This window comes from Anser cygnoides, chromosome 4 (assembly GCF_040182565.1).
Source record: "Anser cygnoides isolate HZ-2024a breed goose chromosome 4, Taihu_goose_T2T_genome, whole genome shotgun sequence".
Taxonomy (NCBI): domain Eukaryota; kingdom Metazoa; phylum Chordata; class Aves; order Anseriformes; family Anatidae; genus Anser; species Anser cygnoides.
Genome location: NC_089876.1, coordinates 74,052,279 through 74,078,474, shown reverse-complemented (window position 1 = coordinate 74,078,474; position 26,196 = coordinate 74,052,279). Strand labels below are relative to the sequence as shown.

The following is a 26,196-nucleotide window of genomic DNA, read 5'->3' as shown; positions in this document are numbered from 1 at the left end:
TCAGCATAGTTTCATAGAGGTCTGAATAAGAATGTTTAAATCATGTTGTGTTAAAATATATATTTCTGTAGCGGGTGGTATCCATTTGGAGACAGGTTAAGAAATGTTGTAAGGGGCAGCTGGGGAGTAACTTGTAGCGCTGTCTCCTGAGGGGCAAGTGCTGCTCCTGAAGCGAGGGAGCTGTTGCCTGGGGTCAGTCACACACTTCCCCGCTTGCTTATTAAAAAGGCCGGGTGAAATCCCCCACGCTTCTGGGCTGGATTAAACTCCCCGGGGCGGCCTCACGGGCGGCTCCTGGCGGGACCGCGGCGGGGCCGGGGCCTTTCGGGGGCGGCGTGCGGGGCCCGGCAGGTGCTCGGCGGGGCCGGGCCGGAGCCCGGTGCCGCCTTCGCGCAGCCGCCCCCCGGGGAGGGGCCGCCCGCCTCCCCCGCCCCGCCGAGCCCCGGCCGGAGGGGCCGCGCTCCCGGCCGCACTCGCCCGCTCCTCGGAGATGCTCCCAAACGCGGCCGCCGCCTTCGCCGCCGACGTGCTCCGCGCCTTCGGCACCAACGGGAGCCTGTCGGCCGCCCAGCTCTCCGCCCTGCTCGGCCGCCCGGCCGCCGCGTCGCCGTCCCAGCTCCTGCCCCAGCCGCACCACAACCAGGTAGCGCCGAGGGCCGGCACGCGGGGAGCGAGGAGACGGGGCCAAGGTCCGCGGTGCCCCCGGGCAAAGGTAGCGGCGGGCGGGAGCTGCTCGCGGCCGGGGAGCGGGTTGACCTGCTCGCCCTGCCGGAGCTTCCCTCCGAGAGGTGTACGGGCAGATCTTCGGGGAAAGCGACACCTGGGAGCGGAGGCTTGGCCGCTGCGGGCGTGGAGGAACTTCCACAGTTGTTCACGTCTTTCCCGTAATTGAGCGCTGAGTGTCCCTTCGTCAATTCATCCAGTAAAAGCTTTTTAAAGTGTTTAATTCGCTGACTAAATCTGACCAGAATACCGCTCATTTTTTCATGAAACTGTTTTGCTCTGTCTAGTGTCTCCAAAGAAAACTCAGACCTCGTTGCTATTTTTAAATGCTATATCATTTCGTATCTCCGGAGCATCTTAGAGTGCCTTCCTTTCCCTGAATGGGAGTTCTAAGGCTGGCAGAAATTTCCCTATGCTAAGTCCTGTCAGCCGTGAAAATGAAAGGAAAACAGGGATGATTGCTGTGGTTTGGTTCAACTCCTCGAGAAACAGAGGAGGCATGCTTCTAGGGGCCATGAGGCGCTTTTTATTTACTTATTTATTTATTTATTTATTTATTTATTTATTTATTTTAACGTTTGGAGCAGTAGCTCTTCATCAGTAATGTAGACAAACCTTGGATAAACTGCGTTTGTTTCAGAAACAGTGTGATTCTGGTGTCTGTACCTTGACCAGGGGCTTAATTTGGAGTTAATGCCACCAAAATCAATGTAGTATTCAGTATAAGCGCAGCAATATTTCCCAGAGTCACTGCTTCTCTTTCAAATTTCACAAACTGAACACTGTTCCAACACAGTGTATTTAAAAAACATTTATATACAAACATTTCCTGCCGCACACACTAAATACAAGTTTGCAGTGTTGAATATGGTTATGAAAAGAATCTTTCTTTAAAGGGGCTTAGAAATGAGCAGATTCCTCAGTCCTTCAGCTTCTACCTATGTAAAAGCACGTAGCCCTCGTACACAGGCTGCAGAGGAAAAGAAATGCTCATTTTAATTACTGCCAATGCGTATTCCTCATAAATAATTTGAAATTTAACTGAAACATTTTTATTTTTTTAACAGGCCTGTTTTAGTTGTGTCCTTTTGGAAAAATATCTAGGGTACCATACTGAAACACGTACCTTTTTTGTTGAGTTACTTGTATGTCTTAAAATTGACTTTACAGCTGCTCTATCATCTAGTACCATTTAAGCAAGTGCTCTTAACCTGCAGGCTCTCAATCCCTTGTAGGTGTTAAGTATATCAATGACTTTGGGCAGGTGCTACACGCTAATGTGTACTCATACTAAGTAAGTTGGGTGGCTGTTTTCAAACACTGACTCATGCTTTGCGCTTACAAGCTCATAATTTAGAGGATCCACTGGTTATGGAAAAAAAGATGTAAAGTGGCCTAATCTAATTTTTTATGTTGTAAGGCATCGGAGGCCTGAACTCTGCTAAATCTTAATGGAGAAAAATAAATACCTCGTGTGTTTTTCAGGTAGGCTGGATCATCCATTGAGGCTGCACAGATATATGACTGTAGGAGGAAACAAGGTTTATCTCAGACTTTCAGTTCCTAACTTCATTGTCCAGAGCTAGTGGGATGACTCCAAGCCCTTTCTTCCAGCGAAGATAACACGTCCCTGCTCTATCAAGAGTCCCTCATCCAAGCCTGAAGCCGTTTTAGTGCAGAGCTGATCTGTAAGGGACAGGTGATAGTGCCCTTCAAAAACCAGCAGGAAGGAACAGTCTCTGTTAGTGTTGTCCCAGCACTGGTCTTTAGTGTAAGTGTTTCACTCAGATAAAAATTTCAGTAACCTTACTTATCTCCAAAGATCCACTAGAAGCTGATCCATTTTCTTAAAAATTGAAAGTTTGGATGCGTAAGTCAGAAGGAGAGGAATGTCTGATTTCTGTTTTCCTTTGATACCGAGGTTGACTTGAAAAGATAAGGCCGAAGAAAAAATGCTTTAATTTGTTCATGATGGTGTTTGAACATATACTTGTATAAAATTTGACAGGCGTTTGTGGTAACTTAAATTGTATGATGTCCATGAAGACATGTGTGTGTGTCTTACAGGACAAAAAATAACCAACGATATTTTTGAGTTTTAGAATTCTTGGCTGAGCTGTCTGCATTTCTTATGTTTTAGCTTTCTTTTTTCTTTCATCGTGCATTTTTTTAATTCTCTGTGTTTTGTGTTTGCATTTTCTTTGCTCTTCACTTTTTTTTTTTTTTCTGTTTTCGCCTTTCCTTAATGCATAAGCTAAGACTTCTTTTCAGGGAAATAATAGTAACTGAGGAAACTCAAATAGTAGTCACTGATGTTTTTTCACACTTCACTATGGAATTCCAACACGTTTTAGTTCTACAAATTTGTATAGAACTACTAACAATTTAATGCTTAATGTAATAGATGATGGCATGTTTACTCACTGTTCTACATTATTAGCAAGATGTAAAAACAAAACTATATTTGATCTTCTGTCATCACGTTCATTGTGGTATGATATCAATACATGTGTATGCTGGAGGTTTAAACTACGTGCTCAGAAGTTTTAGTCAAAAAATGCATGGAAAGTAAGTGGGCGTTGGAAAGAAAGCCTGTTAATGTTGCCTTTATTTTATGCTTTGGGGTAGTCAGAAGGTGCTAAAATCATACTCCAGTTTCTTTCTTTGACTTTTCTAAAACTATATTTATGCTGAGCCTTCATGTTATGCCTGAATACTGTCTTAATGTAACGTATTTCGGTTTTTATATCAAACATTTGGACAAAACAAAGTGAAAGTTTTAGCGATCAGCTATCACGCGTTTTCACGTCACGATGAGTCAAAACAGTAACTTTGGTGGTTTGGATGAACTAGAACTAGGCTAGTATCTGCTTTGATTTTTATTTATTTGTTTGGATGTTTTGGTAGTGTTTCACTAGTTCACTAGTGCTTCTTAGAAGAAGGATGAATGGCCTGACAGTGTGTGGCTTATGGTCTTGATCCAGCACCATGAGCTGACATTGCCAGGTCAGTGAGAAGATAAATAGGCTTTTCTGTTCTACCCCCAAAGTAGTGTCTTATTGCTACAATGTCTTCAGTGAGTTTCAGCATTTATGGACATTTTTCAGCTCCCCACATCAGGCTGCCTTGAACATGTTGGGGTGTGTATGTGACATCCCTAAAGCACACAAAGGTGTTCAAGCAGCTTTACATGCTTGGACTCTTTCTCGTAAAGTGCTGCTTATTGAATGCGTGGTTGTCTCCTAGTACCCAGTCCACACCTGGATAAGTGAAAAAAAAAGTATCACTGAATCAGCATTAAATGCTTTGATTTGTTACAAGTAAGTTGGGGAAGACATTAATTTGTCTTTATTTTGCCTCATCCAGCCTCAGGTTAAGTCAAAAAAAAAATATTCATGGTATTCCTTCTTTGCTGTTGTTACTGTGTGACCCACTGCTCAGCCCTGGTGTGGGCTAGGATAGGATTTAATCTGGCAACATCTAGAAACCACAGTGACAGGTTGCTTTTGGTATTTCAGTGCTTCACATGTGCAATGCTACAGATAAAACAGAGGTAGAGCAAAGATAAGAATGTGGCAGAAGGTCAGAAAAGGGAATGAAATGTTTACAAGATGGTTGGTACCATAGCATTTGTTATTAATTTTCTTGTTAGAGGTCTCCTTGCATTATTTTTGTCTGAGCAAGTTATCCCATCCTTTCCTGGAAAGAATGTGGTGAGCTTGGCATATGCTTTTCATTTATATAGATATGTGATACTTGTGTGAAGAGAATCGAGATAGTTGGGCATCGCTTTATTTCATTTACAATCTTAAAAGAAAATCCCATATTGGTCAATCATTTTTTGGCAGCAGCTTACCATGAGAAAAGTAAACGTTTAATTGAGTAACCTAGTTGATGGTTTATTTATTTTTTTTTGTCTGAATACGTTGCAATGCTGTGAATTCTAGTGATTGAAGTCCTCTTTAATTGTGATAAAAGCATTTATTTATGATTTTTTTTAAGTTCAGAGACATGGTCAGTTATATCTTCTTTGAAGATAGGAGTTAAACACTGGGTAACAGTCACGTTGTGGCCAGGTCCAGTCCCTTCACCTTGAGCACCGTGACAAGGCTTACTGAATAGCAAGGGACAGACGGGATGGTAGACTTAATGAGCCAGGACGTCATTCTCAGTCCCCTGTTCCATGACGCTAGATTACCTTTTGGCTGAGGTTATCTGTCAGTCTTACAAAATAAATAGCTTGTGTTTTTACAGAAGTGTGGTTGTCTTAATGTATTTATCCTGCAAAGATAAGTACAGAGTTTTTCAGTGTGCAAACATGAGTTGTTCCAATCCAAGGCTTCTAATAGATTGAATCTTTTAATTAATCCCTTAATTGTGCCAGTGAACTCACACAAGGTTGCTTTTCAGCACATGGATGCATGTAGGAGTTGCTGAGAGGATGAGGTGACTTAAAACAATGAATCATTTTAGGAATTGTTATCCTCTGGGTTTGTCCCCGATCTAAATAATAGTAGTAATTAAATAAAATGCTGTTCCTTGTCCTCATATAAAAGCTCTCTTGTCCGATGGTATTTCTAACATATTTGTTTGTATATAGCCAAAGCTGTAAGTCTCAAGTTTTCTAATTCATGCTGTGCCTGAGTAATATTTTCACTCCATAATCGGTTCTTTTTTTCAACCTACAATGTGGTTTGTGTTTTTGTAAACTAATATTAATTTGTTAGTATTTTAAATTACTTGTCATCCATTCTATATTTCTAGGGAAGAGATGTTAAAGATCAGTTCTCTTAGAGATAGCCATGTTATGAATCTCAGTGCGTACTGGCTTGTTTTTCTATCAGCTTTTCACTGCAGACCTTTAGAAATGGCTGTGGGCCAGTAATGCAAGAAGCATGGTATAGGAACTATTCCTATAGACCACAACTATCCTCTCTTTTTGTTTCATACTGGAAATATTAGCTACATATTTTGCATTATTTCATAATGCAGAGTTAATGGTAAAATGATGAGGCACAGAACCAGTTTAGAAAAGCTCCAGAAGTTCATGTATTGGGCTGTAAAAAAACCTCTCTTCAGTGATGATTTCTTTGTGCACTACTTCCACTGAGATTAAATGGGTCAACATGCTTTAAAACAAAAACAATAATTGTTGCTATCAAGCTATATTTATTTTAAATAAATATATTTTTTAAAGATATATTGAGGCTTTGACATCAGTGTTGATACTGAAAGATGATTCTATATCCACACTGCTTCTAAACTTCTGTTCAGGAAAACTTTTCAGTATATATTTCGGTCTTCAAGGTCTCATGGCCTCAACAAAATTTAGACATTTGTTTAAGTTCAGGTGTGTACGTGAGTGCTCTCCTAGACTGGGTCATTCAAGAAGAAGGGCAGGAGCATTCTGGATGTAATTTGGCTGAAGCCACTCGTATTGGCCTGAAAGCTCTTTTCCTCCAAGCTAAATAAGAAATAGTCAAGTTAAAATGGTATGTGCATGCCTTTCACCTTGTAGACAGTAATATTTATTAGTGGAGATGGAGGCAGCTCTGAAATAAATGACTTGCAGTTGCTTTGGCTTATCTCTAGAAGGAATATACTTTATAAATAATAATCCTGAATTATTGGAGGAGTGCTATGGAATCTGAAGGTAAAACTGAAAAGAACAGGGAGTGACCATTTGTTTGCAATTTGTTAAGGCTTCCAGTGCTCTACTCCTGCAATCACACTGAGACTCGCTACAGTGAATGTCTCGTGCTAAAAGCTTTTCTTCTTTTCTTGAGACTCATCCCTGGTGTGTGTTGTACATCAACAAGCCAAACCACTTTTGTGTGCAGCCAAGAAAGAACACTATTTGCTTATTGATCGTTATAGGAAAACATGAATGTGAATAAATGGAAAGCATTAGATGAAAGACCTCTGTGATATGGAACATTTCATATAAAAGTACTCAATTTTTCTGTGGAGAGATAGTTTAATATATTTTATAGTTCAAGTATTTTGTTTTTTTGGTTGAAAATAACCAAGAGAGCAACCAGCCCTGTTCCCAGCCCGGTTTAGCACTGCTGTGTACATTTGTCCTTGACCCATTAGGTACTGACCCTGAGCTGAAGGCAAAGTGAAGATCCGAAGTAAGAGTGTCTCACAGGAATTTGGGATGGTCTTACAAAATAATCCTTGTTGCTAATAATTTTTGCCATAAAATGAATGAAAAAATGTTGAATGCTGCCATTTGGACAATTTATGAACAGCTAGTTTGAGGAAATATGCAGCATTACTGTGGAGTAGAAGCAGTCATATGAATGAGCAGTCATGGAATTAACAGTCTTTTTCTGATGCTACTCTGACACTAAGATTTTAAGTGTATCTGGTCTGTTCTTAAATGTAATTATTTTGTAATTACATGGGAATTTAACTACTTTGAAGCTATTTTTCCAAATATTTGACTGTCCCGGTTCATGGGGCAGAGGATTTGGAGATGTCAATGTAAAACATGTTTCATTTATTTGTGAGTTATCTTAAAATACTTAAAATCACTTCTGCCTCACATTAAACAATCACCAGGTTTTCACATGCAGTGTACAAACAGTGTGTATACTTCCTTGAAAATGTGTTACAGCATTTCCGTGTTATAAATCTTGTGTTTCTCAGTGTGTGACTTGTTTTTTGTTTTGTTTTGTATTATTGTATTAAGTTGGCAAAAAACCCCTTTTTGTTCCAGTGCTTGACTGGGGAGGAAATCTTTTCTTTGCATGGAATACCGAACAACAGTCGTATATCAAATTCAGACTTCTCTACAATATGTCCTGCTGTTTTGCAACAGCTAATTTTTCACCCGTGTGATCATCAGGAAAATTTTGTGGATACATCTAAACCGCATTCTTTACAAGGTCAGTTATATTATTTCATTGATACTGTGATTAGTGTGCGGGTTTCTTAGCTAAATAGTAACTATTTATCTATACGTAATAGGAATGCCTTGTTTAAGGGGATATAGTTATAAAGTGGGAACATAAGAGGGTGCTTCAGGTCACCAGGGTACATAAACAAATATCCTCTCTCTTGACAGTGATCTTTTCAAAATGTTTTAGGGAAAGGCCAGTAGATAGTTATGGAGTAATTTGTTCATTAAAGAAAAAGTCTTTCTGACCTGTTTTGTTTGCACAGTAGTTTGTGCCCTGAGGCATAAGAGCTCTCACTAATAGCTGGTTAATAGGAGAGAAGGTGGAAGCAGGAAAAAGTTTGTGCAGATGATTTGCAATGGGATGTCAGACTCAGTGGGGTGTGCAAGCATCAGGCTAACTCATGGTAAAATTGCTAGGAGGCTGCATTTAAGTGGAATTATTTGCAATTGGATGTCAGGACACCAAGGAGGCCCGTGACTGCTGTTTTCCTGAGGGAAAGACTCATATTTTTCTGAACTCCCACTCTTGCCTTCTTGCCATCTTCTGTGCTGCTCCCTCTACATGGAACATCATCACATGCCTGAATAACCTTAATCTTCCTTCCTCCTATTTTTCTCATTGTTATTTTTATATTTATTGTGCACAGAACTGTACAGTGCAATAGAAAATATAGGACAGGGATGAATCAGCTGGTTAATGAAGTTACTTGTTCCATTGATAAAGATCAAATTTGTATATTATTTATTTATTTGACTCAGTATTCCAAATTAATTCATTATTCCCAGGGATTCAACTGACTTAAAGTTAAAAACTGGGATATTGGATGAGCAGATTCCCAATGGTAGTATTTATTAGCAAAGGTACTGCAGTGTTTTTTGTAACTTTTGAAATTTTAGAATTAATAGCACCCTGATTGTTGTAAGTGAGAGTAGTCACTAAGAATTACACATCATTCCTAAAACTTACCTGTGCCACTGAATAATTAAAAATATATTTGATTAATCACAACCATGGCATCAATTTACCATGATTGTTTATACCATATGAAGGCACATATTTTCAAGAAATTTACAATACCTACACTACAATGTAAGATCTGTCTTTTTTTGTTGTTGTTTGCTTGTTTGGTTTTGTTCTGGAGGGGGTGTGTGTGTTTAAGTACGGTGATGTGGAAAGCTTGCTCTGTAGTTGATTGCCTAAGCTATTTAGACCACCCCTCCTATTTTTCTTTTATCCTGCCAGCTCAGAAGCAGTGTCCAGTAGCCAGATAAGCAAGGCAGTCTTTTCTCTGCCCCTCCCTTGGCTGCAGCATGAGAAATCTGCGAGGCCCATGCTTAGGGTATTTTAAACCCCAAGCATATGAGGCTGTGACACACAGTGGTATCTGTTTTGAAGGGAGATTCACAGAAATGTCCCGTGCCAAATGAAGGCTTTACTGCAAATGTATCCTGCTGTTAATTTATGTGTTGTCCCCCTCCCCCTGCCCCATCACCAAGTGAATCAATATTGTGGCAGCTTTGGGACCGGCTGATTTCAGTTATTGCCCATGATGCAAAATCCTCAGTGCATGTTTCCAGCTCGGCCGATGTGAGTTTTCTGCTCAGGGACTCCCACACATTTAAGCTCTAAGTCCCTGTTCTCCAAAACATGAACAGACAAGACATAAAGAAGAATTTAATACAGTGAGCTTTACGGGGCAGCTGCTTGCAATAATAATAATAAAAAAATGTTGTGGAAGCAGAGTAAAAGTTAAATGACAGCGGATAGAATGTCTTTTTTCCCTGGGTGTTGTATATGCTGTATATCAAATATCTAACCTAGCTGTCCTTAGGGGCACACTCATGTCCTTCCCTTTCTTGCTTCTCTGCAATGTAATAGGGAGTAGTATAAAGCGGCATGAAATAGCTGGAAATGCCCAGTGGCATTTCTTCTGTCCGAGGCAAACAGAGTCTGTGTGGTCTGCTTGGCTTTTTCAGCAAGGTTTTAACACCCTGATTTCTTCTTCATTCCAGGAAGGGGCTTAGGAGGAGCCTGAGCCTGTCTCAGGAAGGCCCAGAGCAGTGGTCCCCACTTCTTGTGAGGAACAATACTGATCAGTGGTGCCCTGAGGTGGACTTGCTCTCCTGCCATTTATTTTTTGGATTTATCAAGCTTTGGCATCTTGGTGGTCTCTTTGTTGGGGCCAGAGTTGTAGAGACAGGAAGAATAATGGTTGTTGGCAAAAGCCATCCATGCCACCAGCCTCCGGGTAGGCTGTGTGTCAGTGCTTGGCTCTGGTACATGAAGTCAGCCTGGCCAGCTCTCTGGGGTGGATGCACTCAGGGAAAACTTAGTGGGGATGGAGCCCTAGTGAATAAACCCAATTTTAAGACAGCAGTGCGCACATGGTATTGTGACATACAGTCCATAATGCAGCAATGAAGCAACTTTGGCAGCATTGGTTATCTTGGAATTCTATCACTTTCGCTTGTTTGTTTGTTTTCTATTTGTGGTATTTTTCTTGCAGCACCAATTCCCCTAATTGTATAATTGGGGTAATCTTTTTTAAACATTGTTATTTGCAATTGCAGTTCAGGTCAACAACACCTTCCTGGGGAACATATAAGGAAGATCTTAGGTTTATTTTATTCCTTTAAAAGATTTATTAGTTTAAACTAGTCCCCATACTACTGAGGCTCACTGCAGGGCCTGTGGAATGCCTAGGACGGAGAACAATTTATTCCTTCATTATCTGATGTTATTTGATTATGTAGTTTAGTTCTTCCTTTTTCTTCCACTTTGGGTAAATAAATAAGAAATAAAATATCAGTATGCAAAATCCCAAGGACTGAGCCATCCAGATTAGATCAGATTTTTAAAAATAAAATGCATCTGCCTTCTGGCCTCACTTATCTCTGGTAAATTAGGAAGAAGAAAGGCTTTTTTGTTGCTGCTGTTGTGACAAAAGTGGGTACTACATACCAGTGGATTACATCTTTATTTGCAAACATAGGTCCTTTAGTACACTGGGACATGTTCCACTGCATTAAGCATACAAAATGATGAAAGGTGTATCATTTGTAGCACGTACTTCAATTTAAGTGTCCCAGTACATGCTGCTCTTCTGAACAAAGAGTACCGGCATGAATGTTACACCGTTGTTAGTAAAGCAAGTACTATTGTGAGAATTTCTCTCGGCATTTGGCAATAACCTGTTTTTCTGTGCTTGCTTTAAAGCTCCATTCTGCTATCATTTTTGTCACCCACTGATTTATATGTACCATTTGCGAATTTGTCCTCTTTGTCTTTTGTTGTAGAAAGTAATAGTAGTAGGGGTTTTTAATCATAATTTTTGAAATTTGTTCTAATTTCCTGTGTCTGTGGCAAGGTAATTTGGGCTTATACACTAAATATTATATATATATATATATATATGTATATATACACACACACATATGTATTTTAACTCAATTTCAAACGTGTATTTTGCACAGGATAAATGTGTAGGAGTTATCTGTATGTTAAACTGAGAGCCTCCTGCTTCTATGGTAATCCCAAACTACAAACAGCCTCTGTGACTCATGATGACGCTGGAACCCCATTTGTTTACTGTAGACTTGATTTCAAAAATGCATTCACAAGCGTAATTATCTTTTATTGTAATGGAAGTTATGCTCCTGTGTAGCTTAGTGAATCTAACCATATCTAGTTGTATGTTTTTCTTCCTCTCTCTGTCTCTCAGAAATGGCAAGTGAATGTTTTGGTTGGCATTGACACACCTCTTGCAAATGCTTTAAATGCTTCTAATGCTTTCTGTTCTTCCTGTTCTTGACACAATATAAAATTCATCACAAACGAAAATTGTGTCCCTGTGCAAACAAAGCATAGCAATCCCAGTTGCAGGTGATGAATCTGGTTTAGCGTGTTTGCTGACAACGTGTTACAGGAAAGTTGGGCTGCAGATTGCAATCTGATCCGTTTCTGTTACGCAGAAAGGAATTTACGGTAACTTCTCTATGTACATATGGCAAAACTGATAATGAGGCTATTACATGGATGCAACTTTTTGGATTATACCAAACTGTTCTCATATATCCAACACTGTTGGCTTTGGTTTTAATTTGTGTTGGATTTTTATAGACAACCTGTCTATGTGGATATCTTTGTGATTCTGTGGCCTCACTTGAGGCAGTGTTGTAGACTTTTTCAGTGCAACCTTTAAAGCTTTTTTGTACTTACAGGGATTTGAGATGTAACTGGGTAAAACAGTGGACGTGCACAGAGGCAAAACTTTTTGATGCTTGTGAACAGCAAAAACAAAACTCTCAGAACCTGTAGTTCAGATGCCAGAATAATTACGATATGGCTTCATATAAATCCTGGTGTCTGAACTCTGAAAATCTGGGACAATGCTTATGGTGAAAGAAGCTAAATTATGGCCAAACTAGGTGCATATGCCACTTCTTAAATAAATAAATAAATAAATAAAAATGTTCCTCCTTTGTGCCCATCTTTTTGAACCCAGAACCTCTCTTATGTATGTTTTCATTTCTCTGCTGTAGTAGTCTCTACTGTGAGCTATCTTCCACCTCATAAGTGTGATAAGTAGTGATGGGCAGTGTTTTCAACAAAGCAGAAGTACTTTGAACTGTAGGAAGAGGAGGAGTGATAGGAACAGAAAGTTACCACCTCAAGATGATTTGAAGGAGTCATCCTTTATCAGGAAGGATTTTTGGGTGTAGGACAGCCAAGACAGCAAACTTTGTGTCTAGGAGTTGCTCAGGAGTAAATGACAATTGGACCTGCAACCCTGAGATCGGTAACAAGATTTGTCTTAAGCCTAAGCTATAGCTACCTTCATGAATGTTGGCTTAAGCTTTAGTTTTCAATCTTCACTGACTGTAGAGAGAGTTGATTTATACTATCAGCAGATAGACTATCTGAGATATTAAAAACTGAAACTGGGCTTGTATGTGGTCCCAAACAGTATTCCTGCAAATTTCCCCTCTGTGAGTATGTGTCTTAAATATCAGTGCGTATTTAAGGTTTTATATTTGTAAAGTATAATTTCAAGTAAGGAAAAAAGTATTTTTCTCAATTCCATGCCAATTCAGATGTTAGAAAAATCAAAAGCAGCCTTAAGTGGATTTTATACTAAAATATTTTATATTTCTGTTTGTTTATCCACAGTTTGGGGATTTGGGTTCCTGGCAGTGACTATCATTAACTTGGCATCACTCCTGGGATTGATTTTAACTCCTCTCTTAAAAAAGTCATATTTCCCCAAGATTCTAACCTACTTTGTGGGCTTGGCCATCGGTACTCTCTTTTCTAATGCAATTTTCCAGCTCATTCCAGAGGTAAGCAACGGGAATCATTATTTGTTTTGTAAAATAGTTTCTAAAGTGTATTAATTCTAGAAGCTTGCTCCAGTGGATATCTGAGTGTGTGGGTTGTAATCCCCAAAGAATTGTAGGTGGCCACTAGTGCCACTAGCTGCCACCTCTTTCTGTCTGGGTGAGCTGAGTGAGCTACAAGTTCCATGTGTAGCTGTGAGATGGGAAAGGCTAAGGGCTATTTTGCCTCTAGACAGAAAGAGGAACACATTGGGTAAAATTCTAGTGAGTTTTAATGGGCTACAGTGTAGACTTTCTGCTTTGCAATAATTACTATGTTCTGCATGTAAAATTCTACTGTATTAAAACACTGCTGACATTTAATTTAAGTTAAAAAAAGAAACAAATCTGTCAGGGTCAGGATCTTTCATAACTTCAGCCTCATTGAAACTCCTGGCTGGTAGACAGTCCGTACTTTTGAGGAGCATTTGTGTGTGGTCAGGGAATTTGTTTTTATGGAAATGTACTAAGATTACAGACTAATTCACATTGCTTTTGTCTTCAATGTTAGGCGTTTGGATTTGACCCCAAAGTAGATAACTATATCGAGAAAGCCGTTGCTGTGTTTGGTGGATTCTATATTCTCTTCTTTGTGGAAAGGATTCTGAAAGTGATATTGAAGATCTATAACCAGGTAATGAAAGGTGTCACTAACAGTACAAGCCTTTCCATAAAGTACCTGATACCTTTTATGAGATTCTTGATAGTTTAATAAAATGTTGGATTTTTTTTTTCTGAGGATTTCAGCCTTACCATGTGTTCTGATACATCTGTTTAAAATCCATATGGAGAGGGAAAGCAATTTCACTTTTTTGAGGGAGTTACAGGCAGAGCTGGGAATAGAATCCAGATGTGAGTGTGGTCTGCTGTCACTGGCATATGCTCTAGCTGCTCTCAAGGGCCGAATCTTCCCTGTGCTAGCTAAACATATCAGAAAAAAGTGGAAATATGTAAAAGCTGAAGAGAATGGGAGTCTGCCACTGAAGCTCCTATATGGACAGGAGAAATTTATGTGACATGTATATCTTCTTACTTATCTGTAAAGTGTAATTTACCAGGACTGACAGTGCCCAAATCTCACCTGCAGTAACTAGCGCTTTGTTTCCCCATGCTCTGGTACACAGACCTGCTTTAGTGACCCTGCAATTATCCATATTGCGCAATATGGATAATTGGCTCTGCTTAAGCCAGGACCCATACGTCAGAGGACTTTTTTGCGGTGTGCTCACATGAGTGAGACTGAATTTGTCTCAGACAAAGGCCTCTCAAACTTTCTGGAACTCTCTACTCTTGTCTTGCCAAGAAAACTGTCCTGTGTTCCTACTCTTATCTCACTTAGCTGGTCTCTTACCTCACTTAGCTGGACCCTCCCAAGCTGGTCCTCGTATTGAAGCTTATGAAGATTCAACTGTTCTATAGAAAGGTATAAAAATGGAAAATCCCAACAAGTATTCTAATCAGCTGAAAGGAAGAGATGCTTAGATAGGAGGGGAACTTAGATAACTTTGAAGTTCATTTAAAAATTTAAGTATTAAAATGTTTATTGGTATTTAAACATTTACTTGGTGTTGAAAGAAATGCAACATGAATATGACACTCCCTGCATTTTCCTTTTTGGTCTGTATTTCTTATTTTTATTTATTTATTTATTTATTATTTTGCTTTTGCTTTAATGAGCTACTTGTTTGTTTATTTGTCGCCTAGACTGGCCATAATGACTTAGGAAATGGTGAACAGAATCAATGTCAGGATAAGGCTAACCCACACAAACCACCATCATCCAGCAATGGGGTGACCTGTTACGCAAACTCAGCCGTCATAGAGAACAATGGAAATCTTGGTTTTGACAGCATCAGTGTGGTCTCAGCACAGGTATGAAACTTGTGTCTGTTTGTTCATTTTATTCCTGCCTATTATATTAAGCATATCTGGGGAAGGGTTAATATGAATTTTTATTACTTTTGTCAAGTTTTTGTAAATTTGCTTGAGCCCTATGAAAAAATGTGTTACTTTTGGGCAAGCTTACAAAATCTGAATGCTGGATTCGATTACTGAACGACTATACGAGCTAGTAAATATCAGCGTAGGGATGGGGAGGACAGAGATAAATATTTAATCTATTAATTTTGATTTTGTTGTTATTGTTTTGTTTAAAGGGTGTGATAGTGTGTTTTAATGTTACATGATCCATATTGTGTTCCTGACTACATCCAGCCTTAAGTTGGAGAACCTGGTTCCTTTGAATCTATGAGTAATGAGGAAAACTGATACAGTAAGCAATATATTGTGATCACTGGTTGTGCTAGTCCAATGTACTTGGACATGGTGGGAATTACAAAAGTAATAGGTTGAGACAGTGGCTGTTCCTCCTGGTTTAAGTAATATCCTCTTTCCAATTTGTTCTCTGTATTTGTGTTTATTGCTCTACTATAAATACGACCTCCTTCTGTCAGAAAAGAAAATGGAAACGGGAAGAAAAAGTTGGTGTGCTTCTTTACTCTTTTCCCTGTCCCTTATTTAAAAACAACAAACAAACAAAAACAAAATGGAAAAACATAGAAATAATTATCTGATGGCTAAGGAAGATTTTTCGCAGTAAAGATTTCTGTTTTACTACCTGTGCTCTTCACCCAGAAAGTTGTTTGTGGGGGAGCATTGAGGAACAGGAGAGGAAGCAGGACAAAGGCCCTAATTCTCAAACAGAGAATATGGGAGTTCTGCATTGACCCTGCAGGCTCACAGGACACTTGATACACACAGTTTCAAGTACCAAAATTGTACTTGTCCTTACTTTAGATATGTTACGGAGTGCAGTGAATACTGGTTGTTGTAAAGATTAGGAGAAACAGGGGTGATAGCTAAAATTGGATGGGCACCGAAAGGAAAATTGCATTTTAAGTATCCATAAACTGTATTTTGTAGGTTTAGAACACGTACACACATACAAAACCTCCACTGTCTGTGGAGACGGTCCTTTCTAGTAGCACAGGTATTATATTTCTGCCCTGTTTACCGGAAGTTTTATCTGGACTTGTTCCATTATTGCATTTTGGCCAGCCATGTCCTTACATGTAACGTAAAGATAACACAATCATATCACATATATTATAATAATAAAGTGTGGCTATCTAGTATTTATTTATAGCAACTAGGTTACTTATAGTGCTCGTGATCATAAATTATGTAGGTCATTCCAAGATCCTTTGTGGAATACTCATATATTTCCTTTTGCGTGCAGTCTTGATTTTAAGAACTTAAAATTTCACAATGGTTCTTCCTCTATAAGTATTGCATTTATGAAAATTCATGCTTTCCATTCTTTCTTGCTTTCCATTTCTCCAGAGCTAGAAAGAGAATATGTTATATTAAAATCTTCAGAATGTAGCACAGTAAAATTCACTCTGGAGCCAAGAGTGGCTGGAAGGAAGATGGCTGTAGAATAAATCCCAGTGTGGCAGATAACCCACTGTTGATATGGGAGGTAGCAAAGAAAAGCTGTCATTACATTTTTTCCTCCTTCAGTCAGGTTTAAAGGGGCCAGCATACCCTTCAGAGTCATCAGAGAGGAGCTAGGGTAGTGCTAAGAGGGTAGGTATGAATTAAGTTTTACACACATTTGATATTTATGAGGGATCCATTTGGGGTTAGTCAAGATATACATAATAGAATTTTAACGTGTGCTCATAATTTAAAGCTCAGTAAAGAGGGCAACAACAGTGAAGACAGAAAGCATCATGTAGGCTTTAAGGGTGGAGGCTGGAGTCCGTGCAAGTGTGTGCTAGCTGTTTTCAACCATGGAGATGCGATCTTCTTTTCTCTTTGAATGCCTGCTAGAGTAAATGTAAATGTTTAATTAGTTGCATACTTTTAAATTTCACTTGCAGCAGTAATTGCAACCTTGGAAACCCCTTTTGTGCTGACCCAGAATTTGTACCTACTACACGTTAAAATTAAACAGCTTGACAACAGTAACTTTTAAGAAAAGTTACTTCAGAGACAAATTGCTGAAAATGCCTGTAGTCCCAAGCACACAATGTTAGAGTTGTATAATAAAACTTCATGGTGGCCTTTATTCATGCCCTAGGGGCAGTGTCAGGGTTCCTTCTTGTTCCTGGGGACATTCCCAGAGAACACCAAAAGACGCTTTTTTATCTTTCTGTTTTTTCAAGAGCAAAACTTTCATTCCAGTGCTCACTCTTTTGCCTGTATGAAGGAAAATGTTATGAACAGGGTGGAGTTGCTCTGTCCTAACTCCTATTGGGTTTTCCACTGATGTGCAGAATATAAACTTTCTTCTCTGCAAGCATTTAACAGATTGGGGTGCTTGTTCTTTTCTGAGGGAGTCACAGATGCATTAGGAAGAGCAACGGTACCCTGAGGTAATAACATAAGATGAAATAAGAGAAGTCTCTCTATCATTTCTCTTACATTTGGGAACAAAGGAGAAGCCATTGCTTTTAAAGAAAAAATTATGTTCAGAAGAGCAAAAATACCAAGGTTATCTTTGTTTTACCATCAATTGTTGTGATGCAAATAATACAGGACTGTAGTAGTAATTAATAAAAATCTGACCTGATAGACCACTTGAGTGTTCCAGAACTGCTTAGCTGGCATCTCTCCTGTAACATCTCCTGAAGTACCTGTGGTGGTTTCACACTGATGGCCAACTGAACTCCACCACGTCACTCTCGCACTCCCTCTTCTCAAAGGATGAGAAAAAAAGGCTCACAAGTTGAGATAAGGATAATTTAATTTAAGGGAAAAGAAAGAGGCAGAAGGAAAAAAAGAAAAGCTGTGTGGAAGCAAAGACAGAGAAAACAATTATTTTCTGCTTCCCATTAGTAGGCGATGTTCAGCCACATCTTGGGAAGCAGGCCTCAGTACATGTTGCAGTTTTTTGGGAGCACAGACCTTTTCATAATGAAAGCCCACCCCTTCTACTTTCCCTTTCCCAGCTTTTATTGACGAGTGTTAACACCATGGGGTGTGGAACATCCCTTTGGTCGATTTAGGTCAGATGCCTGGTGGTGTCCCCTCCCCACCTACTGACTTTGGGGGGGTTGGAGAAAGTCTTGATGCTGTGCCAACACTGCTCAGCAATAGACAAAACATTGGTGTGCTATCAGGGCTGTTCTAGCTACAAGTGCAGAGCACAATGTTTTATTCCAGCCAGACCCAGTACAGTACCATGACAAAGAGGAAACAGTCCAGTAGAGCCAGGCATTGTTCATTTTTGCCTCAGAATTCTGTATATTTGTAAGGTAAATTTATCAGTAGTCTGCCTTATCTTGAGCATTAAGAATATGTATTAGTCATTCATCTACTTCTGTTGGGCATATGATCTAGTAAAGTTCAGAATGTAAACACAGACAAACAATGTCCTTGTACTTTATATGATTTCCAAAAGAAGTCACAACGTTATCTAAGGTAGATTACAGGGAAGAATTATTTATTATACCTTAAAGCTACACAGTAAATGGCTGTTAGATGTGTATACATATAATAGAAGCCTCTCAGAATCTGATTCCTAGTTTTTAAGCTACAATTTTCTCTAAAGTTTGAAATACTGTATCAAGAAAGTAGTTTTAGAAGTAAATCAATACTGTTTTCCTTATTTAATTGCAGTTACTTAAAAACAAAAACAACACAACAAACCAACAACCAAAACCATAGATAACCCAAACCTAATCTGGTCAGTTCTGATCTTGATGAGTTCAACAGATACTTCGTAACATCATCTTCTTACTCAATCTTAATTTTCTTCATAGAGACATGGAAGGCTCAACATGCATATTTGTAAATTATTTATTTAAACAAAAAAATCCTTGATTGGATTTTTATCTTTGTCATACATATGCAATGATTCGGAGTTTCACTGGAATGCTCGCCTGTGCAACTGGTAGAAGAAAATGAGTCCTTTACATAATTCTATGACTAAGCCTGTTATGCCTTTATAGCACTCAGAAAAATGCAGGTATACATATCATTTCCACTGTGTTTGAACTTGCAGGGAAACTCTGAATGTTTTTATGACATTTTAAATATAAAATCATAGAAGTACAAATCTATGACTTCTTATGTACTTAATAGGAATTATAACTGTGTTTTACGGCAATTGTGCCACTACTTAACCATGGATTTACTAGCTACAGATTCCAAGTAACGTAATAGACTTCAGACTGGGAAACCCCTAATGTGAACTTTTGTCCTGTACCAAGGCAGCTCCAACATACAAGTATATATTATGTCAGATAAGAGTCCGGTGAGCAAAGCGTGAGACGGATCTCGTTGCTCTGTCATTACAGATTTTGTAACCGTTTATTAATCGTTATATTTCCTTAAAGTTCAAACTTCAGTTGTTTGGTAGCATTTGCATTTGATATGACGAAGCTAAAGCCATTTCTGGTGTTCCTTGGAAAATTTTATTGGAATTATCTTTTTGACCCATTGATAGAAAGGAAAGAGGTATTCCTCTACACCCTTCTCTTACAAGAAGAAAGGTGTTTAAATATGTCTGGGTAAACAGATATATATTACTATTTATGTATTCTGGTAGTAAACAGTAGTTAATGCCTTATATGCAAATCCTTTTTTGTATTTTTTTTCCCAATGCTATTATGCTTGCAAATATAATCTAACTACAATGTATGTGTGTACAGAAATTTATCAGAATGGAACATTAGGATTTTTATAGTGGAAATTAGTTTGTACTCCCAGCTGAAATGACAGTTCCTTTTATCTTTGTCAAATTTCTCATTATTTCATGACACCGGATGTATAAATTATTTCCACGTCTGGTAGGAATTATTGAGAGCCTTGGCATGATTGTGCATTGCAGTTTTATATTAGCCAGTTCTAGTTGTGCTCTGAGCCCTCAACTCCCACAGTCAGAACTAGCCACTGCTGTTCTTCTTAAACATGCACTTTGTAAAAACTGATTTCACTAGCTGGACTTAACTGTCACTGCTCAAAATAAGAAATAAAATTAGAGGACTACCTGGATGTGTGTCTGGATTCCCATGTAGGTGTCTGTTGCTGTGGTGGTGGCTGTGTCTTTACGAGCATGATGTACATACAGGCAGCAAGTAATTTATCCAGGTCTGTTTCAGGTAGGAAGTACAGATGCTGTCAATCATAATGATCAAATCCTCCCCACTGTACATGCTTAATAGAGGTGGCTGAGGAGGCTGTGAGGAGCCTTATCAATCCTTGGCAGTCTCTTAATGTGGGGGAGAGACTGCCAGAGAGACATTCAGACATTGTGGTCTGAATTGCTTTCTGTCCCAGCTGAAGGGTATTCAGATAAAGCTTTGTAGTGAGAAGGTGACTGGGCCCTTCACTTTTCAGTTGTTGAAACAGAAAATATTTGCTGCTGCTACCTGTGCCTTCTGCCTCTTGGACCAAGCAATTTGTTTTCTTCATGTAATTGTGCTTTATTTTATACTCAGCATTTGATTAAAGCCAGAATAGTGTTTCATTGACTTCTTTATTCAGTGTTTTATGTAATTGCTTTATTGTATTGTTTTTCCAGGAGGAAGCAACCCAAGGCAACTTATGTAAATGTCTCGGTGGGCACCCACTCTCAAAGATCGGAACTATTGCTTGGATGATAACACTGAGTGATGCCGTACATAATTTCATAGATGGTTTGGCAATTGGTGCTTCTTTCACTTTGTCTCTGTTTCAAGGGCTGAGTACCTCCATAGCCATCTTGTGTGAAGAGTTTCCTCATGAGCTGGGTAAGGAACTTAATTCAACGTGTTGTTTTTGATAGAAATTACTGCTGTAGGAGGTTATGCTTGCAGAAACTTGGCATGGATTGAAAAGAAGTTTAGACTAATAGAAAAAGCACTCATCAAAAAGTTATCAAGTACCATAATACACATCTAGCCCAAGAAGTTCCTGAGTGCAGATGGATGGAAACTAGGAATGTATATTAGATAGGTATTAATTGCCCTGTTCATACATGCCTTTGTATGTGTTTTTTTAATTAAATTTTGCTCATTATGGGTAGTCCTGTGTTCTCAAGCTCTTAGCTATGTTGTGCATCACCTACTTGCTTTAGAATGTTTCAGTTACCTTATTGTTGAAGGGAAATGCTCATCATTTACTTGAATGAAGAAAACGAGCAGTGGGATATAAGCTGTATACAAATAATGTCTTTTTCTTTAGACTTCCATTGAAATCAAAAAATAATCATACTATCATTTGCCGAAGATGGCTTTCTCATTTTTTCTTTCTCTTTTTTCTCTTTTTAGGGGATTTTGTCATCTTGCTTAGTGCAGGAATGAGTACTCGGCAGGCTCTGTTCTTCAACTTTCTGTCTGCGTGTTCCTGTTATATTGGGATGGCTTTCGGTATATTAGTAGGCAACAACTTCGCTCCTAACATCATCTTTGCAGTAGCTGGTGGAATGTTCCTGTATATCTCTCTGGCAGATATGGTGAGAAGGAATTTCATTTTCAATTAGTTTTCTGCAAGAAAGTAAAGACTGCAGTAACAGTCTCTCTGGTGGAATTTAATATTTTTCTCCCTCTCCTGCCAGAGTCATCTACGTCTTATTATTAGATGTTAAATAATCAATTATAACCTTAATGAAGGTGCACAAGTAATTATGCTTATTCATTAAATGTGAAAGCCTTTGATTTCACGACTAGGGCTGGTCAGATTATTGCTGAAAATGAGTTTTAAAGAAAGAGAAGCTTTTCATGAGTTTGGGCTGGTTTCACTGAAGAGTGAAAAGTGTTTAAATACTTTGTTTCAGCATTTTAAAAAGTGACAGAGCATCTCACATTATTGTTATTAAATGAATCATTTGTCTTTTCAAAAATCATCTTCTAAAAGAAAAGCAGAAAAAGTAAGTAAATAAATTAAACTAAATATTCTTTAAGAGTTGAATGGAATATGTTATGTAACTTCAGCAATAATTTTGGAGTTGTTTAGGTGAAAACCCTGACTTAAACTCCAATACTGTTTAAATTAAACAGTACCAGCCCCAGTTTCTTTGTCCAGACTTTTTTTTTTTTAAGTGATCTGTTGAACGCTATTCAAAACAGAATATTTTTTTTTGAAAGTATATTAGAAAACATAAGGCAAAGAAATAGTGCTAAGTTCTAGATCAGGTTTAGATGTTGGGAGTTTAATCTGGCTTCACCAGGCAGTCAGCAATATTCTATAAATTCCTTACAATGATGTTTTATCTCAAAATGAAAGAGAATTTACGAGAGTTTAAAGCTTTATTATGTTTAATTCAAGTGTTGTAAGAGCAGATAAATCTGTAAAAAAAATGTTTCCATCTGTCATATTAGAATCCATCTGAGTGTAGAACCAGAGTGAGGCCTGAATTTGAAAAGATTTGAGACCCCAGTTTGGTTCTACATGCATTTAAGAACTCTTACATGGTTATAAGGACTATAACATTAAATACTAATGTAGTTGAGGTAATAACATAGGATTTCATAAGTAGTAATCTTAGAGTTAAATGAACAATATAAATAGCTTCTTTTACAAATTTGCAGTACCTTAATTGCTAATGCTGTTCATTTGCTTTCACTCTCTTATAATGAATAGTAGTGCACTCAACTATGATGTGCAAAACTCATGGCATAAATTTAGAGTGGCTCATCGTAAAATTGTTCTAATTAAATCCGTCAAAGTAGGTAACATTCTTTTCTTTGTATCTGTTGTTCTGCACTCTCTCTCCCCTCCCTTCCACCATCTGTCTCCTCTCCCTGCATCCCTCTCTTTTTCTAGGTTTTTTGATTGAATCAGCTACCTGTCTCAACTTTTCTCCCCCTGAGAAGTCTGAAATAGGGTATGCAAGTGCTCTGTACAGAGATTTGCCTTTCCACTTTCTGTTACGATTTTCACGTGCTTCTGGTCTGCTTGTAGAAGCAGGTAGGATTAATTAGAATGTCCTTTCCCTTTTCCTTTCTTTTCTTTTTGCTGTTCTTTTCCCTCCCTTTTTCTTCTGGACTCCTGGTGCAGTCCAGCCTCCGTGTCAGTAAGATAACCATGTGATGAGGCTGTGGGTATGCGAGAATATGTACACTGAGGTGTGTGAGCACACATGAGCCTTGCTGTATGGCATGAAGCTAATCTGGTTTGTTGTTGTCTTTGTCTCTTGTGCAAGAGGATCACAGAGCTGTGGAATGATTTCTGGGAAGATTTGGCCACTTCCCACTTATCTTAATCTGTTCTTCAAGAATTGCATTGGCTTCAACAGTTCTTTTTGTCTTATGAGATCAAAGATAAAGCTTCTGAGTCATTCAGACAGAAGGCTTCTAAACTGAGACTGAACTTTAGAGTCTTTGTTGCACACTGGCTATACTACTCTCGCCATAACAGGAGAAGAGTTTAAAGCTTGCTTATGTTTGTCAAAGTCAACTACAGTTGACTTTATCTGCCACAAACACATACCCTGAATTGCCCCATACTAATGGGCACTTTTATCACCAGTGCTCATCTGCCACCACCTCCATTGGCTCTCAGAGGAAGTATCTTTGTTCCTGCAATTAACAGTTATCCTTTGCTATTATGGTGCCATTATGACACCTGTTATGGAACGAAGAATCCCTTCATCACACCCTAACGTAATATTGCATGTATTGCTACCAGTTTCACAATATTCCTATTCTTTCTTCCTTGCTTTATCACTACCTCATCAGCCCAACAGACCTCCTATTTGTAACAGGTTTCTTATTTTTGAGGGGCTGTTTGTGTTTTCAGCTTCACCTCTTTTACTTATAAATAAAGTGGAAGAATCCTAATCTTACATTTCCTGATTGAGGATTTCTCTGTCTGTGTTAGTGAAGAAAGAAACACAATATTTAGCAATACAAGGGCAGCTGCTCCTAGCAACATACAGACTGACAATTGGACCCAAATCAAAAAGAGGAAATCTGCATGAGTGCCAAAAAGGTGATATCACAGCAGAGGAAAGCAAAACACCGTTTCAATTTTTCGTTCTTGATGAAATAGTTTTCAGGATAACTAGGGTGACTTGTTCTGTGACTGCCTTCACCCTCTGTTAGTTCTAATACTCGGTTCAAAGCAGCAACGTTTGTTGTTAAATACTATAAGTTACACACGCTTCCACAAGATGGCAATACTTACCTAAAATTATGCCTTTTTCCAGTTCCCAGAGATGAATGATATGCTGAGAGAGAAAGTGACAGGAAGAAAGATGGATCTTACATTCTTCCTTATTCAGAATGCTGGTTTACTAACGGGGTTTGCTGCTATACTGTTGATTACCTTGTACGCAGGAAATATTCAGCTGTGATAATGGAAGTGAAAATGGAATCGGTATTGAAGGCATCAAATAAACTACGAATGGAAGACACTTGAAATCCATAAAGGGACATTCATTCAATCTTCTTGGTTTTGAAACATTGACAAGTCTTATTTCCCCATTCCAAATGCAGGAAATTCTTTTAGGACTTTCAATTAATCCAAATACTATGAGCTGTTGACTTTTATACTCTACTAAGGAACCGATTCTCATATTTGTGTTTCTACTTAAAATTATCAGACATACCTGAACTGTTATAGAGAAAGGGTGTTACTTGGCCAGTAGAAGTAGGCAGTACATGCAAGTACATGCAACTCAGACCAAATGAAAGCTGAGGTCTTCAAGGAAGATTCTCATTTAAAAGAAAATAATGAAGTCTCTTTTTAAACTGTGATGAAAGCAAGCAGTTTCAAAGCTGGTTAATTTTCATGACTTCTGTTGCAGGATTTGCCTGTGTAATATTCCCTTCCCCCATCAGAAAAAAAATAATCAAACTATTTCAAAGTAGGTACTAATGAAGCTAAGATTTTTAATTACTAATTAACACTGGAAGGAAAGATACCAGTTACTGCTTTTGATCTTTTCTCTTTATGTGTGCACTAGGGAATTGTTGATTTATTTTGAGAACCACTTTTTTTAATTAGAGGGAACCTGTGTTAAAATTATGAGAATTTATCAACTCCATAATGTTTTAGAAACATTGAGTATTTAAAAATTTTTCAAGTATTTTATATTCTATGAAAATAATCTTCTTTTATATACAAGTTCCACAGATATTCCTCTTAAAAAATCAGTATTTTGGGTTAAAATTTTGAAAGAATGTATTGTTAGTTGTACAAAGTGGAACTTAGAGGAAAAACTGCTAAAATCAACATTCCAGGAAGCTTTTTTTTGTAATTTCAATAGTTTTCTTGTGTGCAGTTGGGTGAAAGTTAAGCATTACTAAAATATACAAACTTTTATTGCAGTCTGTTGCATATGAACTTTCTGAAGTCATGCTTATATGTTTGAATTCTTCTGAAATAAACAATTTAGCTACTCTGCTGTTGTAAGATGTGTGCAAGGAAATTCATGCAAATATGTCCTATTTCAGTCACTGCTAAGTTTTGAAAGAAGTGTTACTATTCTGTAGTCAATTACTTTTATTTGCATTGTTTTTTATGGAAGCTTTACAACTTCAAGGAAAATACAGTTTCTTAACGTATTTCTTGCCAGTCAAAAGGGACAAAGCCTTTATTTTTTATTTCACTATTAAAATATATTTTCTATAAGGTAAATGATTTATTTAAATTTTTATTTGAATCTTATCTGTAATTATGTTAGAAAAAATAACTTTCTAAGTGCCTTGATTAAAAAAAGGCATTTTTTAAAGGCAAACTACACAGGAATAGTAAATGATTCTTAATTTAAAATGTGTTATAATCTTTAATATGTAATTATAGTAATCTATGTTATTTACTATATGCAAAAAGATTTATTAGTCACCTTATGCCGTCTGAGTTTCTGTGAAGAAGAGTCCACACACTCCATATTCTTTCCTTCAATCCTTTCTTTTGTTGATCCCTTGGATATAAGCTGCTTGTAAATACTACTCATGTGTCCCAAGAATGTATTGTAGTAACTATGAATGTTCAGTAGCTTTTAAAAGTTATTTGATTATTCCTAGTTCATCAGGTTATTATAATAATATGTTGGCATGGAACGTTTAAACCTTAAATCCAAAAATTTGCAAGGGAGACTTGATTTTTATCATCTCCCTAAGAAAGGAAAAATGAGAAAAACATATCATTGCAATAAATACTTTTAGATCATAGAGCAGATTAGAGATGGAACAACCCCTGATATTCAGGCTAGTGTTTTAGTTACAAACCAAAATGCTGCTCCTGCTAGTGGAATA

General features: G+C 38.1%; 1 protein-coding gene across 9 annotated transcripts in view; it reads left to right on the top strand.

Annotated features, from left to right (window-relative positions):
* Nucleotides 1–267: 267 nt before the first annotated feature.
* SLC39A8 (solute carrier family 39 member 8) overlaps nt 268–26,196 on the top strand; it is a 61,856-nt gene continuing 35,927 nt past the window's right edge. For 4 of the 9 annotated variants that reach the window (XR_010831563.1, XR_010831565.1, XR_007164203.2 and 1 more), the window contains exons 1-7: nt 358–643; nt 7,448–7,616; nt 12,801–12,970; nt 13,518–13,640; nt 14,711–14,878; nt 20,538–20,745; nt 21,265–21,449. Coding sequence is in view for 2 of the 9 variants with exons in the window: in XM_048066400.2 (XP_047922357.1) it covers nt 491–643; nt 7,448–7,616; nt 12,801–12,970; nt 13,518–13,640; nt 14,711–14,878; nt 20,538–20,745; nt 21,265–21,449; nt 24,144–24,290 (1,323 nt within the window). In the remaining 7 variants the exon portion in view is untranslated. Of the gene's footprint in view, nt 644–7,447; nt 7,617–12,800; nt 12,971–13,517; nt 13,641–14,710; nt 14,879–20,537; nt 20,746–21,264; nt 21,450–22,759; nt 22,904–24,143; nt 25,341–26,196 lie in introns of those variants that run through there. The other 5 variants (XR_007164204.2, XR_010831566.1, XM_048066401.2 and 2 more) reach the window with 3 other exon arrangements.